Genomic DNA, 21,951 nt, shown 5'->3' with positions numbered 1-21,951 from the left:
GGAAGTCGTTCATAAGGGAAGGTAAGTGAGCAGGAGGAGGCGGTTGCAGCAGCAGTACAGATCAAAGAGGAAGTCGTACATAAGGGAAGGCGAGCAAGCAGGAGGAGGTGGTGGCAGCTGTAGTACAGATCCAAGAGGAAGGCGTACATAAGGGCAGGCGAGCGAGCAAGAGGAGGTGGTGGTGGCAGCAGCAGTACAGATCCAAGAGGAAGTCATAACATAACCGAAGGAGGGGGAGAAGAAGGAGGTGGTGGCAGCAGCAGTACAGATCCAAGAGGAAGTCGTACATAAGGGAAGGAGAGTGAGAAGGAGGAGGTGGCGGCAGCAGTACAGATCCAAGAGGAAATTGTACATAAGGGAAGGAGAGCGAGCAGGAGGGGGTGGTTGCAGCAGCAGTACAGATCCAAGAGGAAGTCGTAACATAAGGGGAGGAGAGTGAGCAGGAGTGGGTGGTGGCAGCAGCAGTACAGATCCAAGAGGAAGTCGTAACATAAGGGAAGGAGAGCGAGCAGGAGGGGGTGGTGGCAGCAGCAGAGATCCAAGAGGAAGTCATAACATAAGGGAAGAAGAATGAGCAGGAAGGGGTGGTGGCAGCAGCAGTACAGATCCAAGAGGAAGTTGTAAAAAAAGGGGAAGGAGAGCGAGTAAGAGGAGGTAGTGGCAGCAGCAGTGCAGATCCAAGAGGAAGTCGTACATAAGGGAAGGAGAGGAAGGAGGTGGTTGCAGCAGCAGTACAGATCCAAGAGGAAGTCCTAACATAAGAGAAGGAGAGCGAGCAGGAGGAGGTGGTGGCAGCAGCAGCAGTACAGATCCAAGAGGAAGTCGTAACATAAGGGAAGGAGAGCGAAGAGGTGGTGGCAGCAGCAGTACAGATCTATGAGGAAGTCGTAACATAAGGGAAGGCGAGCGAGCAGGAGGAGGTGGTGGCAGCAGCAGTACAGATCCAAGAGGAAGTCGTAACATAAGGGAACATACTACACCTCGTATGTAAGCCTACCATATCACGAGGTGAGGCCTGTACTTTGGTGCCCCCACAAGCACTTATGTAACCAAGTAAGCCTTCTGTAACAGCGCCACGATGCCCCTGGGCAGTTGTGCACTTTATAAATGCAAATAAAATAAATAACTAAGGAGAGCGAGCAGGAGGAGGTGGTGGCAGCAGCAGTACAGATCCAAGAGGAAGTCGTTCATAAGGGAAGGAGAGCGAGCAGGGGGAGGTGGTGGCAGCAGGAGTACAGATCCAAGAGGAAGTCGTTCATAAGGGAAGGTAAGTGAGCAGGAGGAGGCGGTTGCAGCAGCAGTACAGATCAAAGAGGAAGTCGTACATAAGGGAAGGCGAGCAAGCAGGAGGAGGTGGTGGCAGCTGTAGTACAGATCCAAGAGGAAGGCGTACATAAGGGCAGGCGAGCGAGCAAGAGGAGGTGGTGGTGGCAGCAGCAGTACAGATCCAAGAGGAAGTCATAACATAACCGAAGGAGGGGGAGAAGAAGGAGGTGGTGGCAGCAGCAGTACAGATCCAAGAGGAAGTCGTACATAAGGGAAGGAGAGTGAGAAGGAGGAGGTGGCGGCAGCAGTACAGATCCAAGAGGAAATTGTACATAAGGGAAGGAGAGCGAGCAGGAGGGGGTGGTTGCAGCAGCAGGACAGATCCAAGAGGAAGTCGTAACATAAGGGGAGGAGAGTGAGCAGGAGTGGGTGGTGGCAGCAGCAGTACAGATCCAAGAGGAAGTCGTAACATAAGGGAAGGAGAGCGAGCAGGAGGGGGTGGTGGCAGCAGCAGAGATCCAAGAGGAAGTCATAACATAAGGGAAGAAGAATGAGCAGGAAGGGGTGGTGGCAGCAGCAGTACAGATCCAAGAGGAAGTTGTAAAAAAAGGGGAAGGAGAGCGAGTAAGAGGAGGTAGTGGCAGCAGCAGTGCAGATCCAAGAGGAAGTCGTACATAAGGGAAGGAGAGGAAGGAGGTGGTTGCAACAGCAGTACAGATCCAAGAGGAAGTCCTAACATAAGAGAAGGAGAGCGAGCAGGAGGAGGTGGTGGCAGCAGCAGCAGTACAGATCCAAGAGGAAGTCGTAACATAAGGGAAGGAGAGCGAAGAGGTGGCAGCAGCAGCAGTACAGATCCAAGAGGAAGTCGTAACATAAGGGAAGGAGAGCGAAGAGGTGGTGGCAGCAGCAGTACAGATCCAAGAGGAAGTCGTAACATAAGGGAACATACTACACCTCGTATGTAAGCCTACCATATCACGAGGTGAGGCCTGTACTTTGGTGCCCCCACAAGCACTTATGTAACCAAGTAAGCCTTCTGTAACAGCGCCACGATGCCCCAGGGCAGTTGTGCGCTTTATAAATGCAAATGAAATAAATAACTAAGGAGAGCGAGCAGGAGGAGGTGGTGGCAGCAGCAGTACAGATCCAAGAGGAAGTCGTTCATAAGGGAAGGAGAGCGAGCAGGGGGAGGTGGTGGCAGCAGGAGTACAGATCCAAGAGGAAGTCGTTCATAAGGGAAGGCAAGTGAGCAGGAGGAGGCGGTTGCAGCAGCAGTATAGATCAAAGAGGAAGTCGTACATAAGGGAAGGCGAGCAAGCAGGAGGAGGTGGTGGCAGCTGTAGTACAGATCCAAGAGGAAGGCGTACATAAGGGCAGGCGAGCGAGCAAGAGGAGGTGGTGGTGGCAGCAGCAGTACAGATCCAAGAGGAAGTCGTAACATAACCGAAGGAGGGGGAGAAGAAGGAGGTGGTGGCAGCAGCAGTACAGATCCAAGAGGAAGTCGTACATAAGGGAAGGAGAGTGAGAAGGAGGAGGTGGCGGCAGCAGTACAGATCCAAGAGGAAATTGTACATAAGGGAAGGAGAGCGAGCAGGAGGGGGTGGTTGCAGCAGCAGTACAGATCCAAGAGGAAGTCGTAACATAAGGGGAGGAGAGTGAGCAGGAGTGGGTGGTGGCAGCAGCAGTACAGATCCAAGAGGAAGTCGTAACATAAGGGAAGGAGAGCGAGCAGGAGGGGGTGGTGGCAGCAGCAGAGATCCAAGAGGAAGTCATAACATAAGGGAAGAAGAATGAGCAGGAAGGGGTGGTGGCAGCAGCAGTACAGATCCAAGAGGAAGTTGTAAAAAAAGGGGAAGGAGAGCGAGTAAGAGGAGGTAGTGGCAGCAGCAGTGCAGATCCAAGAGGAAGTCGTACATAAGGGAAGGAGAGGAAGGAGGTGGTTGCAGCAGCAGTACAGATCCAAGAGGAAGTCCTAACATAAGAGAAGGAGAGCGAGCAGGAGGAGGTGGTGGCAGCAGCAGCAGTACAGATCCAAGAGGAAGTCGTAACATAAGGGAAGGAGAGCGAAGACGTGGTGGCAGCAGCAGTACAGATCTATGAGGAAGTCGTAACATAAGGGAAGGCGAGCGAGCAGGAGGAGGTGGTGGCAGCAGCAGTACAGATCCAAGAGGAAGTCGTAACATAAGGGAACATACTACACCTCGTATGTAAGCCTACCATATCACGAGGTGAGGCCTGTACTTTGGTGCCCCCACAAGCACTTATGTAACCAAGTAAGCCTTCTGTAACAGCGCCACGATGCCCCAGGGCAGTTGTGCGCTTTATAAATGCAAATGAAATAAATAACTAAGGAGAGCGAGCAGGAGGAGGTGGTGGCAGCAGCAGTACAGATCCAAGAGGAAGTCGTTCATAAGGGAAGGAGAGCGAGCAGGGGGAGGTGGTGGCAGCAGGAGTACAGATCCAAGAGGAAGTCGTTCATAAGGGAAGGCAAGTGAGCAGGAGGAGGCGGTTGCAGCAGCAGTATAGATCAAAGAGGAAGTCGTACATAAGGGAAGGCGAGCAAGCAGGAGGAGGTGGTGGCAGCTGTAGTACAGATCCAAGAGGAAGGCGTACATAAGGGCAGGCGAGCGAGCAAGAGGAGGTGGTGGTGGCAGCAGCAGTACAGATCCAAGAGGAAGTCGTAACATAACCGAAGGAGGGGGAGAAGAAGGAGGTGGTGGCAGCAGCAGTACAGATCCAAGAGGAAGTCGTACATAAGGGAAGGAGAGTGAGAAGGAGGAGGTGGCGGCAGCCGTACAGATCCAAGAGGAAATTGTACATAAGGGAAGGAGAGCGAGCAGGAGGGGGTGGTGGCAGCAGCAGAGATCCAAGAGGAAGTCGTAACATAAGGGAATGAGAGCGAATAGAAGTAGGTGGGGGAAGAAGGAAGGATCTGAAAGGAGGTTATAACATGAGGAGGAGAGTGTGAATCGAAGGGCGTGGCGGTAATAGGGGAGCCCCAGGACAACATTATAGCATTAAGAGTGGAGACTGGACATATGGAGGCGGTGGGAAACTCAAGAGCGGAAAGGAGACAGAAAAAGGTGGTTGCTGGGAAAGTCTAGGAATTGGAGGGAGTGACATTGGGCCTCATCATGAGTTGGGCGGTATCCCAGCAGTAATTGCGCCGGGATACCGCCCAAAGCAAATAGCGTAACCGTTACTCGGTCCGGCGCTATTAGCACTGGATCACGAGTAGCGGTCTGTCTTTAATTCCCCATTGGGTCCCTTGGACCCAATGTGGGTTACATGGAGCTATTAGCTCCGGCGCAATTAGCGACACGCTAATAGTGCCGAAAACAGGTGGTATGGGGAGATTTTTACCTCCAGCATGAAGCTGGAGGTAAAACTCCCACTTAACACCCAACTCATGATTGGGCGGACCCTTCAATGCAGCAGTGAAAGCATTACCGCCGCATTTAAGGGCTACAACCCAACTCATGATGAGGCCCATTGCCGGGTTCCACACAGAGGGGAAGTGTTGAAAATCAGAAGTGGAGAGGATGAGGTAGACCGTATGTACCAGGGACTAGTGCACACCCATAGGTCCAAGATTGACATATAAACAGTCAGGTCAGAGGGAGAAAGTGGCACACAGCTGGTAGGAAGGCCACAAAGAAGGGCAAAGATGGAGAGAGAAAAAGACAGAGAGATAGACTCCAGGACCTAGAGAGCGAGTTTAGGAAGGGTCCAGCAGGCCAGGTCAGCCCTAGGCTGGCCCAGATGGTGGAAGGAGAAGCAAGACCTGAGCAGGGGGGTTACTGTTACCTTAGAGACGGGAAAAGAAAAATAGTCTAGAGTGTGGCCAGTCCAACCCAGAGACTTCTCTCCAGCTCTCAGCTGGTAGTGACCCTGGACCTGTCTACTTGCAGAACTTGGTGCCAGAGTGAGTCTTGTGAAACGAGACCTGGGAACCCCTCAATGACAGAAGAAGACGTTTTGGGAGCCCCATAAACCAACAACATCAAAGTGGGGATACAAAGCAACCCCTGAGGAAATGCACAGACTCAATCCTTCGCTTCAGGGCCCGGATGCTGAGACTCCCACTCAGCGGGAAAGACATTTCCTTGGGAGGAGACCATCATGACATGTGCTCTCATTCTACTGATTATTTCTTCTGGGAAGTTCCTCTTTTGCACGTGGCCCTTATTTGTACATAGTCCCCTAATTAACCAAGTACCAAATAAACAACATTCAGTTTTGGCATCTTTCTTGGAAACAGGATGTCACGGAGTGGGCGATGGAGCCAGAACATGTGGCTATACATATGAATATACACGGAGAAGCGGTGGAACACACTTAAATGATAAACATATACATTTGAACCCTGATAGAATGGGGCGACTATGAATCCTCGAGGTCAAGAGTTAAGGTGGTGGTGTGCCAGCAGAGTGAAGAAACAGAATTCAGAACCAGCACAGGTTGGACGGCGACAGTAATGTCAAGGATGGCTGTGAGTGAAGGTTGCGAGGGTGAGGGTATGGGGAGATTGAGTCAGGTAGGTAGAGTGGGGAGGGGGCGAGACAGGAGAGAGTCTTACAGAAAATAAGGAGTTCGAGCAGCAAGCTCTTCTGCGGATTTAACCAACCCACATGAAGGTTGTGAGGGGGTGGGTGAGGAATGGGGGAGGTTGTGCAGGAAGCAAAGCTTAGTGCTTCGTTAAGAGGAGCAATGTAGGACCGTGTAAACCCACGCGGAGCCTGAAGCAGCAATCCAACCTACTGAGGAGTAGAGTGGAGGTAAGTGTTTAGTGGAGTAGAAGGTGTGATGGGGATAGAATTTCCAGATGTTCAGCAGATGGGGCCATGCAGCCGTGGTTGTGGCAGCAATGAATGTTTGAAGTTTGAAGTTGCTGTCAAAAAGCAACCCCACATTGCAAGCCATGGGGGATGGGGTAAGGTGATCAGGTGGCAATCTGGCGGATGTGTGATGTGGGAGACCAAGCGATAGATCACACTGAAATGGCGGAGAGACATAGATGGTAATGTAAGCGGGTGCTTCTGGGATGAAGAAGGAGAAGGAGAATATTTGCATTTCATCGGCAGAAAGAGGACATGAGAAGCCGATGGAGGAGGTCATTCACCAAGAGGGGCGACATACAAGGGGAAGTGGAAGAAGCGGAAGACAGACCCTTGAGGGACCCTACAGGGTGGGGGGCAAAGAAGTGCAGAGTTCCAGGAGATGAAGTAGATGCTCTCAGACAGGAAGGTCTCCTGGAAACCCAGGTAGGAGGAAGTCTGGTGGAGAGGTGAGTGATTGACAGCATTAAATTCATAAGAGAATGTGGAGGGTGCGAGTGAACGGCATCAGGAGCAGTGGTGATAATGCAGGGGATGGGGACGAGCTCCATTTGCAGGTAGATTTAGCTACAGGAGCCAGATCGGAGGGTGTAGCTGTGTCCATTGGCTTCTACGTGTTCAGTGACGCAGTTGCAGGGCATTGGAGCAGTGGGTGGAAGGCTGATATGAGGATATGCTTGTTGAGGTCGGCAGCAGACTTCTTCAAGATAGGTCTGACAGTAACCATATTAAAACAGCCTGGGATGTTGACAATGGAAAGAGACAGGTTGAAGGGAGGCGCCAGGAGCACTCCAGGAAGCCATTTCCTTGAATATCTGTGGGGTAATGGGGTCAGTAGAAGCACAGGATGGGATGTCACACCAGCGGTGGGATACCAGTTCATCCAGAGAGGTGGGAGGGGAGATCACAATAGAGGGGCAGTGTGGCTGGCAATGGTGTGATGTAGAACAGAAGGGAGGGGGAGAAAGCCCGGCAGTTGGGGTGTCGCATACCTTGCATATCTTGTAGGAGAAGAAGCTAGCAAAGTCATTGGCTGAAAGAGGAGAAGGAGTGGAGTTAAGGGGTTGAACGTGGATTTGTGGGACATGCTTAGCTTATAAGCGAGAGAAGAGCAGCCAGCAGTGCCGCACCATTCAAAAGCAACTTGACAACTTGCCCATGGCGACCTTGCCCAGGAGGCGGGGCAGCCACTATCAACGGTGTACCCATGACCTCCAAGACGGGGACGACAGAAGCTTGAGTCTGACTACACACACAATCCTGCATGCAATAGACTCATCACAAGCTCTCTATTCCCTCCTGGAGCAGCGAAGCTTGTGCCTGGCTCCACACACAATCCTGCATGCAATAGACTCATCACAAGCACTCTATTCCCTCCTGGAGCAGCAAAGCTTGTGCCTGACTCCACACACAATCCTGCATGCAATAGACTCATCACAAGCACTCTATTCCCTCATGGAGCAGCAAAGCTTCTGCCTGACTCCACACACAATCCTGCATGCAATAGACTCATCACAAGCACTCTATTCCCTCATGGAGCAGCGAAACTTGTGCCTGACTCCACACACATCACAAGCTAAGCTTGAGCCTGACTCCTCACACAATCCTGCATGCAACAGACTCACCACAAGCGCTCTATTCTCTCCTGGAGCAGCGAAGCTTGTGCCCGACTCCACACACAATCCTGCAGGCAATAGACTCATCATAAGCGCTCTATTCTCTCCTGGAGCAGCGAAGCTTGTGCCCGACTCCACACACAATCCTGCAGGCAATAGACTCATCACAAGCGCTCTATTCTCTCCTGGAGCAGCGAAGCTTGTGCCCGACTCCACACACAATCCTGCAGGCAATAGACTCACCAAAAGCGCTCTATTCTCTCCTGGAGCAGCGAAGCTTGTGCCCGACTCCACACACAATCCTGCAGGCAATAGATTCATCACAAGCGCTCTATTCTCTCCTGGAGCAGCGAAGCTTGTGCCCGACTCCACACACAATCCTGCAGGCAATAGACTCACCACAAGCGCTCTATTCCCTCCTGGAGCAGCGAAGCCTGAGCCCGACTCCACTCACAATCCTGCATGCAATAGACTCATCACAAGCACTCCATTCCCTCCTGGAGCAGCGAAGCTTTTGCCTGACTCCACACACAATCCTGCATGCAATAGACTCATCACAAGTGAAGCTTGTGCCTGACTCCACACACAATCCTGCAGGCAATAGACTCACCACAAGCGCTCTATTCTCTCCTGGAGCAGCGAAGCTTGTGCCCGACTCCACACACAATCCTGCAGGCAATAGACTCACCACAAGCGCTCGATTCCCTCCTGGAGCAGCGAAGCTCGTGCCCGACTCCACACACAATCCTGCTGGCAATAGACTCACCACAAGCGCCCTATTCCCTCCTGGAGCAGCGAAGCTTGTGCCCGACTTCACACACAATCCTGCAGGCAATAGATTCACCACAAGCGCTCTATTCCCTCCTGGAGCAGCGAAGCTTGTGCCGGACTCCACACACAATCCTGCATGCAATAGACTCATCACAAGCACTCTATTCCCTCCTGGAGCAGCGAAGCTTGAGCCCGACTCCACACACAATCCTGCATGCAATAGACTCATCACAAGCGCTCTATTCCCACCTGGAACAGCAAAGCTTGTGCCCGACTCCACACACAATCCTGCATGCAATAGACTCATCACAAGTAAAGCTTGTGCTTGACTCCACACACAATCCTGAAATCAATAGACTGATCACAAGCGCTCTGTAGACTCATCACAAGCACTCCTAGAGCAGCGAAGCTTGTGCCCGACTCCACACACAATCCTGCATGCAATAGACTCATCACAAGCGCTCTATTCCCACCTGGAACAGCAAAGCTTGTGCCCGACGCCACACACAATCCTGCATGCAATAGACTCATCACAAGCGCTCTATTCCCTCCTGGAGCAGCGAAGCTTGTGCCCGACTCCACACACAATCCTGCAGGCAATAGACTCACCACAAGCGCTCTATTCCCTCCTGGAGCAGCGAAGCTTGTGCCCGACTCCACACACAATCCTGCAGGCAATAGACTCACCACAAGCACTCTATTCCCTCTTTGAGCAGCGAAGCTTGTGCCCGACTCCACACACAATCCTGCAGGCAATAGACTCACCACAAGCGCTCTATTCCCTCCTGGAGCAGCGAAGCTTATGCCCGACTCCACACACAATCCTGCAGGCAATAGACTCATCACAAGCACTCTATTCCCTCATGGAGCAACGAAGCTTGTTCCTGACTCCACACACAATCCTGCATGCAATAGACTCATCACAGGCGAAGCTTGTGCCTGACTCCACACACAATCCTGCATGCACTAGACTCATCACAAGCAAAGCTTGTGCTTGACTCCACACACAATCCTGCAATCAATAGACTCATCACAAGCGCTCTGTAGACTCATCACAAGCACTCCTAGAGCAGCGAAGCTTGTGCCCGACTCCACACACAATCCTGCATGCAATAGACTCATCACAAGCGCTCTATTCCCACCTGGAACAGCAAAGCTTGTGCCCGACGCCACACACAATCCTGCATGCAATAGACTCATCACAAGCGCTCTATTCCCTCCTGGAGCAGCGAAGCTTGTGCCCGACTCCACACACAATCCTGCAGGCAATAGACTCACCACAAGCGCTCTATTCCCTCCTGGAGCAGCGAAGCTTGTGCCCGACTCCACACACAATCCTGCAGGCAATAGACTCACCACAAGCACTCCATTCCCTCATGGAGCAGCGGACTAACAACCGGTTCCACCTAGGATATCCATGGAATCAGGTTTCAGGAGAGCCAAATCAGGTGACAATGCCACTGGAAGGTGCCAACACATAAATACATAAATATTATAGTTTAGAATTGTTCGGTTATGTAATTTCTAGTCATTCATAGGGCGCAATGTCTTCCGCCAAAGGATGTGCCAGTGCGGCGAAAAACAAGGGCAACTAGAGACATGTAACTCCTCAAATAATAATCATGCAGTGGGCATGCAGAAAAGCAAACAGCTGCCAGACTGGCAGTACAAATAATAATACTAATGATGTCAGTTCTGCATAGACACCAACAAATAAATAATGGCAGTCTTGCTGCTCTCAGGGTACATTCATGATGGTGTTGCCCCAATATGGGCAGCATTTACCCCTGCGACACCACAACTGTGAAGGCTTTGCCCCCAAATGACAGAATGTTCCCCTGCAAGGACACAGCCGTGATGACTTTGCCCCAACATGCCATTCATAGACAAGGTAAAAAGACTTCTCTTCAATGCGGCCAACAATAGGTGTTTACACTGCGTCTCTGCATAATATAATGGCATGGAAATCTTGCCTTGCATGCCTTTATCAGTAGTAAAAGGTGCTTAGGGGGTATGTGCACGTGGCCTTTGTTTAAGAGCACTTTGTCAAACTGCAGCTCATTCCTGGAAGGTAGCATCACCATTTCAAAATGCGCTATAAATTGACAAAAAGTATTCAAATAGTGCCCATATACCAGGTGGAGACCATTTGAATGTTTAGAGACTTGTGCCAGTTAGGTTTTTCAAATTGTAAGATTAAACATAGAGATAATAAATAGTAAAACGACTTGTTCAGTGTGATAAATGAAGGTCTTATGCAAGCCCTCTCACCCCTTTCCACATCCACGCGATGAGGGGAGTGCACATCATAAGATGGTGGCACCTTAAAATTAGAAATAGCCCCTCCCGCAGACACACGGCCGGTTCCTATGGGGGCTTAAGGGGGCACAGCAGAGACCATTTCCCCACTCCTGGTGGTGCTTGATTCCCAGAAGAGGGTTCATTTGAAGACTCAACTGTCATGCAGGTAGGGGCAGGGTCCACCGCCGTGTATACAGAGAGCAGAACAGGTACATCTACAGCCCTATCACAGAAGGTTGTTTCTGGACCTTCTTCCCACCTGTGCCCTTGCAGTAGATAAGGGGCCTGCATCCTTCAGCTCAGCAGATGCCTTGCACTACTCGTCCCATCCTGCATTACCATTGACTCTGCTGCCTAGGGCAAAAGGGATAGATGGTCCAAAACATCTGGAGAGCCACAGGTTGAATAGCCCCCTGCTGTAGCGCTACCCCCCTCACCACCCACTTACCTTGTAGTCCTCATGGGCCTCCTTGATGGGCCGCACACTGTGTTCCTTGTGTTCACGTGAGTACCTGCACACCAGGCAGATGAGTGTCTCATCCGTGTCACAGAAGAGCCGTAGGACCTCTCCATGTTCCCCACAGAGACTTCCTTCTGGGAGGCATCCAGCCTCTCCGTGTTCCCCACAGAGACTTCCTTCTGGGGGGCGTCCAGCCTCTCCATGTTCCCCACAGAGACTTCCTTCTGGGAGGCGTCCAGCCTCTCCATGTTCCCCACAGAGACTTCCTTCTGGAAGGCGTCCAGCCTCTCCATGTTCCCCACAGAGACTTCCTTCTGGGGGGCGTCCAGCCTCTCCATGTTCCCCACAGAGACTACCTTCTGGAAGGCGTGCAGCCTCTCCATGTTCCCCACAGAGACTTCCTTCTGGAAGGCGTGCAGCCTCTCCATGTTCCCCACAGAGACTTCCTTCTGGGGGGCGTCCAGCCTCTCCAAGTTCCTCACAGAGACTTCCTTCTGGAAGGTGCCCAAACTTCTCTTCCAGCCGCTGAATGTTTGCGACCATGTTTGCCAATCTCTTGTTTGGCTTCAGATTCTTCTTGTTGAATTTCTGTTTGCATTCTGGACAGGATATGGTTAAATCCGGCTGTTCCATGTACTTGGTGAGACAGGCGCAGCAGAAGTTATGCCCGCAGTCTATAATCACGGGGTCCTTGTAAAACTCCTGGCAGATGGAACAGAGCGCATCTTGCTGGAGGTCTGTAAAGGGGTGAGGAGTCGCCATTGCTGTGCTGAGCTGCACTATGCAGTCCTACTCTGTGTCAGGGAAAGGGGGGTCTGTCAGAGGACGCTTAGCAGCCACTCCTGTGCTGAGCTGCACTATGGAGTCCCACTCAATACGTCAGTGCAAAGTCCACCACATACTGCAAGTACAACAGGGTAGGAGTGGTTACAGCCCTCATAAAGATAATGATCCAAAGCAAGAGGCGAGTACGAGCAAACGGGACATAGGGCAACTGAAAGGAAGACAGCTGGAAAACAAAATGGCGGCGCAGAAGTTGTGCCCGCAGTCTATACCCAGGTCTAAAAGGATGACTTTAGAGATAATCCTGGAGTCATCCGATGATCATCGAACTACATTAGAAGTCATTCCCACATCATCAGAAGTCATCAGGCTGTTAAAGTCATCAGCAAATGTCTCCAAATGGTGGGTGATGATTTGGAGATGAGCTTAGGATGACTTGCTGATGATGCCAAGATCATCCGTATTTTAGAAAACTTTGTTCCTGATGATTTTAGGATGACTTGCCGATTACTTCAAAAGCGCATCACCTTGTTTGCCTCTGATGATTTGGGGATGATTCTGGGATGACTTGCCGATTACTTCAAGAGCATCACCTTGTTTGCCCCTGATGATTTGGGGATGATTCTGGGATGAACTGCCGATTACTTCAAGAGCAAAAACATGTTTGTCCCTGTTGATTTGGGGATGATCCTGAGATGGCCTACTGATTACTCCAAGAGCATCGCCATGAAACATGTTTGTTCTTGATGATTTGGGGATGGCTAACTGATTTCTTAAGAGCATCAGAGTTTGTAGGATGATTTGCGGACTAATACTGATTGTCAGTCAGCTTTTGCTTAGTTGCCCTTGTGCTGAATGATTTTCAAATGCTTTGCTAAGCACACCTATTTGACTATGTTGGGCGAAAATGGAAGCCACAGGCCTACATATAGCATGCACCCCCTGGGTGAGAGTCCTTTGCCATCCCAGTCAAAAGCAGGCCTCCAGCACCCTCAAAATCCCCAATGTGGCAAGGGTAAAGCTTGAGACTATGTTGGGCAAAAATGGAAGCCACAGGCCTTGACATACCATGCACCTCCTGGGTAAGAATCCTTTACCATCCCAGTCAAAACCAGGCACCCAGCACCCTCAAAATCCCCAATGTGGCACAGATAAAGCTTGAGACTATGTTGGGCGAAAATGGAAGCCACAGGCCTTAACATAGCATGCACCCCCTACCCCCTGGGTGAGAATCCTTTGCCATCCAAATTGTTTTAAAAAGGCATCCAGCAACCTCAAAATCCCCAATGTGGCAAGGGTAAAGCTTGAGACTATGTTGGGCAAAAATAGAAGCCACAGGCCTTAACATAGCATGCACCCCCTGGGTGAGAATCCTTTGCCATCCCAGTCAAAAGCAGACACTCAGCACCCTCAAAATCCCCAATGTGGCAGGGGTAAAGCTTGTGACCAAGCCTCTCACCTGTCCCTGTCATATAATTCAATGGACTCTCACCCGTCCAAAACAAAATCATCTGCTTTCACCTGCCTTGGGGCTCTGAAAGGTTGAGAGGCATATGGCTTGGGTGGTGGAGTTGCTGTTGGCAAGGTGGGTGGTGTGGGTCGTTCAGAGCAATGCAAGGTGATGTTGGGAAGTACGGGTCGGTGAGTTACTGCAGACCTGCCTACATTTGAAACCTGCCTACATTTGAGACCTCAAGAAGTGCTTGAAAAACCAGAGGATGGGGGGTGGGAGGGGCCACCTGGAGGTCCTGGAGGTTAGGCAAATCTGATTTTACTGGGGTAGCTACTTGGGGCAATGGGGTCAGCTGCTGTGGTGAGGTAGGGTGTTTGGGTTGCCTAAGTGAGCTGCTATGGTGAGATTGGTGGTGGTGGCATAATATATGTATATAGAGCATTTTGCCTCTGAGCTATCCTCCCGGCCCATGAGGTTGTGTGGTGGGTCTGGGTGATCGATTTGCTCGTGTTAAATGCCAAGTGTGGTATGTCAGGAGAGCCACTGGTGAAGCCCAGGAGGAGAGTAGTCTGAACCCAGAATTTTCACTTGTGTGGTTCCCTGCACTGGAAAGGGAGATATCAGGACCATATGGGAGGCAAGGAAACATTTGAGCAATACCATGATTGAGGCCTTTTTAGAACTGTGTTCCCTACAAAATAATTCACTCCCAGGTACCTCAAATTTTGTCAGCCTAGAAACAGAAAGATCTAAATGATTTTCCCATGATAAGACGCTTTAGGCAAGTGGCGAAATCAGGACTGGAGTCCAGTCTTGCAATTGAAGTACTTAACCACATATCTACCCATCTGCAGTTTGTGGACATGTTTGGGTTTTGATGGAGATGACTTAAAAAGTATGCAAATCACATGATAAAGCAAGCTGACAAACATAACCTTTGTGATATTTTTCCTCATATGTTGTCACTTGTGATTTGTGCGACTCCTGCACCAGATGTGATACTTTAGACTCTTAGTTATTTAAATCATGAATGGTTTTATTTTTCATGTATTATTTTCATACATTCCAGTCATCTAAGTTTACATGAAAACACTTCTATTCTGCCAACACGTGTTTCACCACAGCTTTTAGCCGTGGTTCCTCAGGAGAGATTCCTTTCTTTTTTTCTGAAAAATAGTCGTTTTTTGATTTCAAAACTTGAAAAGTGGGTTTCTTTTATGCCAAATTGATAAATCTTAATCTTCTTGTTATTTGCCAGGTCCGATTGCCTTAAGCATGCTCGCCGGGATCACCTTTGTGATAATAAGGTCACCTACTTTTAGTCATTGTTTGATGGAGGCATGTAGCTGGTTAATAAAGAGGATTTCATTTAACTGTGCTGCTCATAACAAAGCGTGTTTTTTTCTTCTCCCCTTAATTGCACTGGTAAAACTGCAGAATCGCCGTCAGGCCTATTTGCTGTGTCTGAACTGTTAAATGTATATTACACACTTACTTGTCTCAGAATTTCAAGGGCACTGAGCGACTTTTGTTTTTTCACCATGTTCCCACCCTCCTTGAGCACTTTCCGGTGTATAGGCGCTATATAAATAAACAATACAATACAATAGATGGTCAGCCAGAGGGAGCTGAAACATTAAATCCCCACTGAAAAGCTACAATTCCTTCTTTTTATTGTAACATAGTGTGTGTGTGTGTGTTCTCTATGTTTATGATATTGTCTCTTTTGAGACGCACCCACACTGTTTATGTGTGCTTGCGTTTTTTGGATTATTTTGATGGGAGTCAGCTTGTTTAGGGCTTGTTTCAGAAAGAGATGCAGCTTGTTTTTTCCTTCTGACCGGAAACACTCGAGACTGGACACCACACCACACGAGCAGCAATGGCGGAGGTCAAGATTCCAGCGTGGGAATCGCAAAACAAACGCCAGAATAATTAGGTAAGCAGATGATGCGTGCATTTCTAGGTTTGTTTCTTTTAGAGTCCCTGCTTTCGCGCATCTTTTTGATCTCTGTGCCAGGACGCATATATGTTATCTTGATTGACGAGGCAGACCGGCCTCGATCTTCCCCAGCGAGGAGAAGATGGCGCTGCACTGGCTGAGAGGATCGAAGCTCACAAACACAATGGAAATAAAAAAAAAAAACGGAAGACCCGCAGGGATGTAATCTGTTAGCAGTCTAGCCAATCCCCATATTACTGTACACAGGTTGATGCTGTGCTTTTGTGACATTATGTTTTCGATACTATCGGCAGAAGTGCTTTTTCCGAGGCTCGATCGCCTTAAAAACGGACAGATGTCATGGTTCAGCGTACTTTATTAAGTACATACACAGCACCTATTTTGCGCTTAGTAAAGGTAAAATACAAACACAAGGTGGGTGCACGCCTGGTGAGGGGGTTTTCTGGGCTGTGCAGAAGCCCCGGTGCTAGCCAGCAGCGCGGGTATACTAGGACAGAGCGGTGCTTCTGAAATTCAAAGGCTGCATTTCATTTGTGTCAGCCTGGACAGCGGGGATGGCTGTTAAACTCTTCAAATGTTAAAGAGCACGTGGACAGCTGCCCCTCTCAGGCTGCGGCTCTTAAGTGCCCCTGCAGTCAGGGGGCAAGGTGCCTGCCTGCATGCAGGGACGGCTCCAAACCAGGGAGACTTCCCATTATCATGCCCTCCTGACCACCAGACTCAGTGCCCCCTGCCGAGATACTCATCCTCGTGCCCACAATAACACAGCATTCTGTAGGATGTGTTCAACCTGGCAAGATGCCTCTATCAGGGTGTGTATTTTGCGGGCGGCAAGTGGTGCAGTGGCCAGTCTGCCAGCGTGCTGGCTCTGGACCAAGCAGACCGAGTCTAGTCCTATCTCCACTTCAACTCGGTGTGATCCTTGTCAAATCACTTTCAGATCCTTTTTCTGCCAACATTGGAACTAGTGCCTTGTTTCGAAAAGACCGTTTCTGTGCGATATGCATGTTTGCTCAGGTTTGCCTTGTGATGTACAAAACAGGTAAAGCCGATCAAAATAATGGCGTGAGGTTGAATTGGATTGGCAGAGGGGGCGAGGCTGGGTCTGCTCATATGTGCGCCCACTTGACCTGTTTTTCCTTCCCTCCCACACCCCCTCCTGTGTTACAGAAGGACTGGACCACCCACTGAGGAGGGAGAGGAGCCATGAAGCTGCTACTGGGTGGTGAGAGCGCTTTCTATTTTAATTCTCCACCAGGGCAAGCATACCTACTATGCGCCCCCTCCCCCAGGGGACAGGAATAACGCACCCAGGGGCAAGGGGTGGGAGTTTCAGAGATGGGGGACGTGGTTACTTCCCTTTTGAACAAACACACACATGTTCGTGTCATGCCAGTGTATACATTTGCAAACCAGAAACTAGCCTGCTTCTCGGCGCTTAAGTTATTGGTGTCGCTGAGGGCGTCTCTAAACTCTAACATTCACAACATCAACCTCAGAATAAGGAAATCCTAAAAAGGAGCTCAAGCCAGTTGTTTGAACGTAAATCTCTTTTCACAGGTGCTCAACCGACTGAGCTATTCACCGTGTATGTCAAATCATGGAGTCTGCTGGCCAATAATACGCATTAGCCGAGTCAGGGCTTTGTTCCAGAGTGGAGCAAGCAAACTCATGCGGCGCCCGTGAACACCACATCAATTCTTGACATAGTGCTCGGCTTGACCTGAAGGGAACTTCAGGGGCGACGCAGCCCCCAAACTTATCCCGTTAAAAGCCCTGCCACTGTATCAGCAGCTGTGATTCTGTATGAGATAAATGAGCCAAATAAGAAAAATGGCTCACAAACAGCTAGACGTCTTTTCCTTTCCGCAGTTTAGGGTTCCTTTCATGGTGTAGTGGGTTAATGCACCTGCTGCAGGTATCCGTCAAACAGGTTGAGAGTCACGTCTGCCTGCCTCTACTCTCCGCCCTCTGCAATTTATCCAGAAGGACTACGAGACTTGTCCTTGGCCTCAAGCCCAGGGATCGTATCTCTCCAGGACTGAAATCTCTGCACTGGCTCGAGGTGGCTGCAAGGATTAAGTTGAACACCCTCTGCATTGTCCACAAGGCCTTCTTGGGCCTGGGGCCGCAATACCTTCAACTTTCTCTTCCCAAAAATCTTCCTTCTCGAGCTCTTTGATCATCCGCCTCCAACTCCCTCAGGGTCTTTCGCTTCTCCAAGCAACGAGTTGGTGGTAGATCTCTCTCCTCGACAGGGGCCTCCTCCTGAAACAGCCTTCCTGCTTCCCTGAAACTTGAGGAGAACCATCTCCAGTTCCGGAAGCACCTCAAAACCTTTCCCCCCCCCCATCCCCTGCTGAATTCCTGGCTGAAACTGCACTGGCTACCTGGCCACCCTTTGAGACCTTGGGCCTAGGCCCCGCCATTTACACACCTGCACTGGCAACCCCCGCACCTGGGAACTGTATTCTGTATCCCTACAGTCCCCCACCAGCACTTATGTCTGCTCTTACCCTGCACTTGCCATCATCCCGCCTTTATTTTTCTTATTTATTCTATTATCCCATGTACTGCACTTTTTCTCCCTCTCCCATGTACTGCACTTTTCCCCTCTCCCTTCCCCTCGCACTTTTCCCCTTCCCATGCACTTGTGCGATCTGAATGACACCTGGCCTAGTAAGATCGTTGTCTGTCTTCCCTCTGTTCCCCCTCCCCTGCCTCGTCGCATTTCGAACACTTGTGTATAGACGCATTATAAATGCCATATATCATTTGCAAAGAAAGTAGGATGGATAAAGAAAACAAGAGTGAACTCTTGGGAGGAAGAAGTCTGTTACCCCAATGCAAATATGCTACCTTTTTTAAGAAGAGTATCTCAAATTTGTATTTCTTTTAACATGTTTTTTTTTTTCTTGTTTTTTTTAATACTTTTTGGCCCCTTCAACTGCATAGAGGAAGTTATCGAGTAGCCGGGTGGGTGGCAGAGGTTGTGCAGATGGGAGTGTGAGTGTGGGTACAAGATATGTGCGCGTTGTTGGTAGATATGTATCGGGGTGTAAGAATGGTATGGGCAAAAGGGGAGGTAGTTAATTAGCAAAGGGTTTGAAAGACTATTTCCCCATTTTCACTTATGCCTTCTATTTCTAACTGATATAAATCAATATAGCTACACTAAAGACAATAAAATTCTGAATGCAGCCACAGAAAACCATAATTCATTTTCAGTTCAAATCTATCTTTAAGCCCGTTTCATCCTTTGTGTACAAATGCATTTAAATGTAGTGATGCATTTGTAAATTGACATTTTAACATTAATCTGGTATGTATTCTACAATAAGGAATTTAACAATGCCTATTCAGATGTCCATTTAGGTTCATATATCCTTTCTTTTTTTGTAGAATCTTTGAGATCTGTCTGCAAGGCTAACAGTTGGCCTACTATGGACGGCTGGGTGATAAGGAAGCTTGCCACCAAAATTTGCAATGCCAGAAGAGGCCTAAGGAAGACTCTGCATTTTGAAATGCAGGATCGATGATATTTGTTGGTTTTTTTTCAAACCTATTCATTCTTATGGAATACAGCTATGCTGTTAAACCGAATTTGTTGAATAAAAAAATGCTGAACACTTTCTGAGCCTATGTTTGATTGAAGATATCTTATAACAAGAGCAATACTATATTAAAATATCAACAATTTATAGCTGCTACAATCATAATATGAACTGGGTAATTGTTAGCGCTCTTATTGATATTGGGTGCAGTGACTAGCGGCAGTCTGTCATGCGGGTAGACCTTTAACAGATTCTGTGTAGGCTGCTGGAAGAGTGTATTTTAGTGCAGTGCTTTGCAATTGTGGGAGTTTATTGGGGGTGAGGCCATGCTGGCTAGAGGTGAGAATTGAAATGAGGGAGCTTACAGGTTGGTTTGTGACCTGGGAAGTGGGGGTGTTTGTAGTTGTGTGCACTAAATCGAGGGAACTTAGTTAACGGGTGCTCTAGCAAAGATGAAGTGACACCTGCAAAATTCCATATAATTTTATTTTCCCTGTAAACTATCTAGAAGTCTAACTAGAGTCATTGTAAAGTAATGCCACCAATGTTACTCAAAAGGGATACATCCTGGGGTAATCCAACCACTTTTCCTAAATCTTTTGGAAGCATCTTGAAATCATTAAAACTCATTCTGGAGTAGTCTGCATTAATCATTTACAATTCAGAACCCATCCTAAAGGTATCATGGAACCATCCTGGAGTAATCCCCACCCATCCTAGAGTTGTCATGGAGCCATCCTAGCGTAATACGAAGTCATCCGGGAGTAATACAAACTCATCCTTAAGTTGTCGTGGAGTCATCCTGAAGTTGTCATGAAGTCATCCTGGAGTTGTCTTGGAGTATTCCGAAGTCATCCTCGAGTAATCCCAACTCATCCTGAAGTCATCCTGGAGTAATCCCAACTCATCCTGAAGTTGTCGTGGAGTCATCCTGAAGTTGTCAGAGTCATCCTAGAGTAATCCCCCACTCATCCTGAAGTTGTCATGGAGTCATCCTGGAGTAATCCAAGATCATCACTGGAAGTAATCCGAACACATCCTGGAGTAGTTTCTGTGATAACTCTAGAGTCATCATCTCATTAAATATTTTGGCTTGTACGCAGACTTGGGATGATCTTCCTAAACTCTCCATGGATGACTCTAGAATGGAGTCATCGGATGACTCCAGAATGATTCCAGGATGATCTTCCTTTTTGACTAGGGTAGTCACGGGGTCCTTGTAAAACGTCTGGCAGATGGAACAGAGCGCATCTTGCTGGAGGTCTGTCAGAGGGAACTTAGCAGCCATTGCTGCAGTCTACAGACCCACTCAGTGTCTGGGAAAGGGAGTTCTGTCAGAGGCCTCTTAGCAGTCACTCCTGTGCTGCGCCGCTGTGAAAGGGACGTCTAGAACAAGCCCCACTCGGTGCTAGGGAAGGGGAGGTCTGTCAGAGGACACTTAGCAGCCACTCCTGTGCTGCGCCACAGTCTAGAGACCGACATGGTGAAAGGGAAGTCTATCAGAGAACAAGCTCCACTCGGTGCCAGGGAGAGGGAGGTCTGTGCAAAGTCCTCACATACTGCAGGTGCAACAGGGTAGGAGTGGCTCCAGCCCTCATAAAGATAAGGCCCCAAAGCAAGAGGCGAGTACGAGCAAACGGGACAGAGGGCAAGTGAAAGGAAGATAGTGGAGAAAACAAAATGGCGGCGCCGAGTGTGAACAAAAGAGGCAGAGAAAGCTTCAGTGTAATTGAAAAAAGAAAAATACCAGGAAAGCAAGAGGGGAGAAAGGAAAGATAGAAGAGATATAAGAAAAAGATGAAAGGAAATACACAAAGAATGAATGGAACAGAATATAAAGAAAATACATTATAGATACCAATGCACTGACGTAGCCAAGCTTGCAGATATGCGGCAGACCTTCCACCTTTACTCCCTATGAAGAATGACCCCACACAGATCCACGGATATGTCTGCATCAGGGGCCCCAGCAGAGCAGGGCCACAGGAAGGAGCTGTAATATTATTACAGCCTAATCTGAAGTGCAAATGTCGGGTAAAAATACACCTTTTAATTGCGTGAACTATTAGGTTCAAACCAGCATGGATTATAAAATGATACACATTTTAGATGAAAACATATTTTCTCTGCTTGAAAATAACCCCCGCTGTGAATGGGAATTACTTTTTTACATCCTAAAAAATCTTTTTATTCACAAAAGTGGCATTCCACACATCAGAGTAATAATTCAGTGCTCTACGCGACACAGACATGCATTTTACCTTAAGCAGGACTGTGGCGCTGCCTGGCAGAGAAGTGGCGATCCCAGCGATCTGTGCGCTCCAGGCATTCTGCTCACCTGCAACAGGGCCGCAGAGCGGTCATCCTAGCGACGCGGCGATCCCAGCGCTCTACATGCCTCAGACATTCACAGGCCGATTCATGGAATAATTAGCGCGGCGCAAGTGGGCAAAAACGTGCGAATCGCAGTGGAATAGCGAAAATCGCAGTGCAAGTGCGAAAATCGCACGAAAAGCAGCGCACGTCGATTCATCGAAGTCCGTGCGCGAGAAAACCAGCGGATGTGCGATAAAAAAGTGCGCGGCGCACGTTGGCGCACAGGCCATCTAACAGCGTGCGCCAGGTCACAGCGAAAATCGCAACAAAAGTAGGCGGAACACGGGCGTAACACTTGGAATGGGGAACAACTTGCCAAAACGTGGGCGTCACGGGGGAAGTACAGGGCACAAGTGCGCAGAACGCCCACACGCTCGCCTACAACACGTATTCATGGAATAGAATAGGGCAAAAAAGCGCACGCTCAAACCAGCGCACAGGCACAAACACGACCGCCACAAGAAAGCAGGCGGTAGCGTCTCTGCGGCTGTAAGAAATGTGCGCCAAAAGGTGCGCCAACAAATAGCACCTATATACTGCCATGATGAATGTCCTATACTGTGGCCCTCC

The 21,951-nt window shown here is 49.2% G+C and overlaps 1 protein-coding gene and 1 long non-coding RNA gene across 2 annotated transcripts in view; one reads left to right on the top strand and one right to left on the bottom strand.

Annotated features, from left to right (window-relative positions):
- Positions 1-12,063, bottom strand: part of LOC138520559 (uncharacterized) — a 297,694-nt gene extending 285,631 nt beyond the window's left edge. The window contains exon 1 of the mRNA XM_069632900.1: positions 11,241-12,063. Coding sequence (XP_069489001.1) covers positions 11,241-12,014 — 774 coding nt within the window. The 5' untranslated portion in view covers positions 12,015-12,063. The remainder of the gene's footprint in view (positions 1-11,240) is intronic.
- A 3,172-nt stretch (positions 12,064-15,235) lies between these two features.
- Positions 15,236-19,083, top strand: LOC138520688 (uncharacterized). The gene is made up of 2 exons (XR_011282860.1): positions 15,236-15,427; positions 18,854-19,083. It is a non-coding gene; the product is annotated as an uncharacterized lncRNA (long non-coding RNA).
- The last annotated feature ends 2,868 nt before the right edge of the window (positions 19,084-21,951 follow it).

This window comes from Ambystoma mexicanum, chromosome 13 (genome assembly GCF_040938575.1).
Source record: "Ambystoma mexicanum isolate Mex_15411 chromosome 13, UKY_AmexF1_1, whole genome shotgun sequence".
NCBI lineage: Eukaryota > Metazoa > Chordata > Amphibia > Caudata > Ambystomatidae > Ambystoma > Ambystoma mexicanum.
Note: the sequence above shows the minus strand (reverse complement) of the source record. Positions and strands in the feature narration are given on the sequence as shown.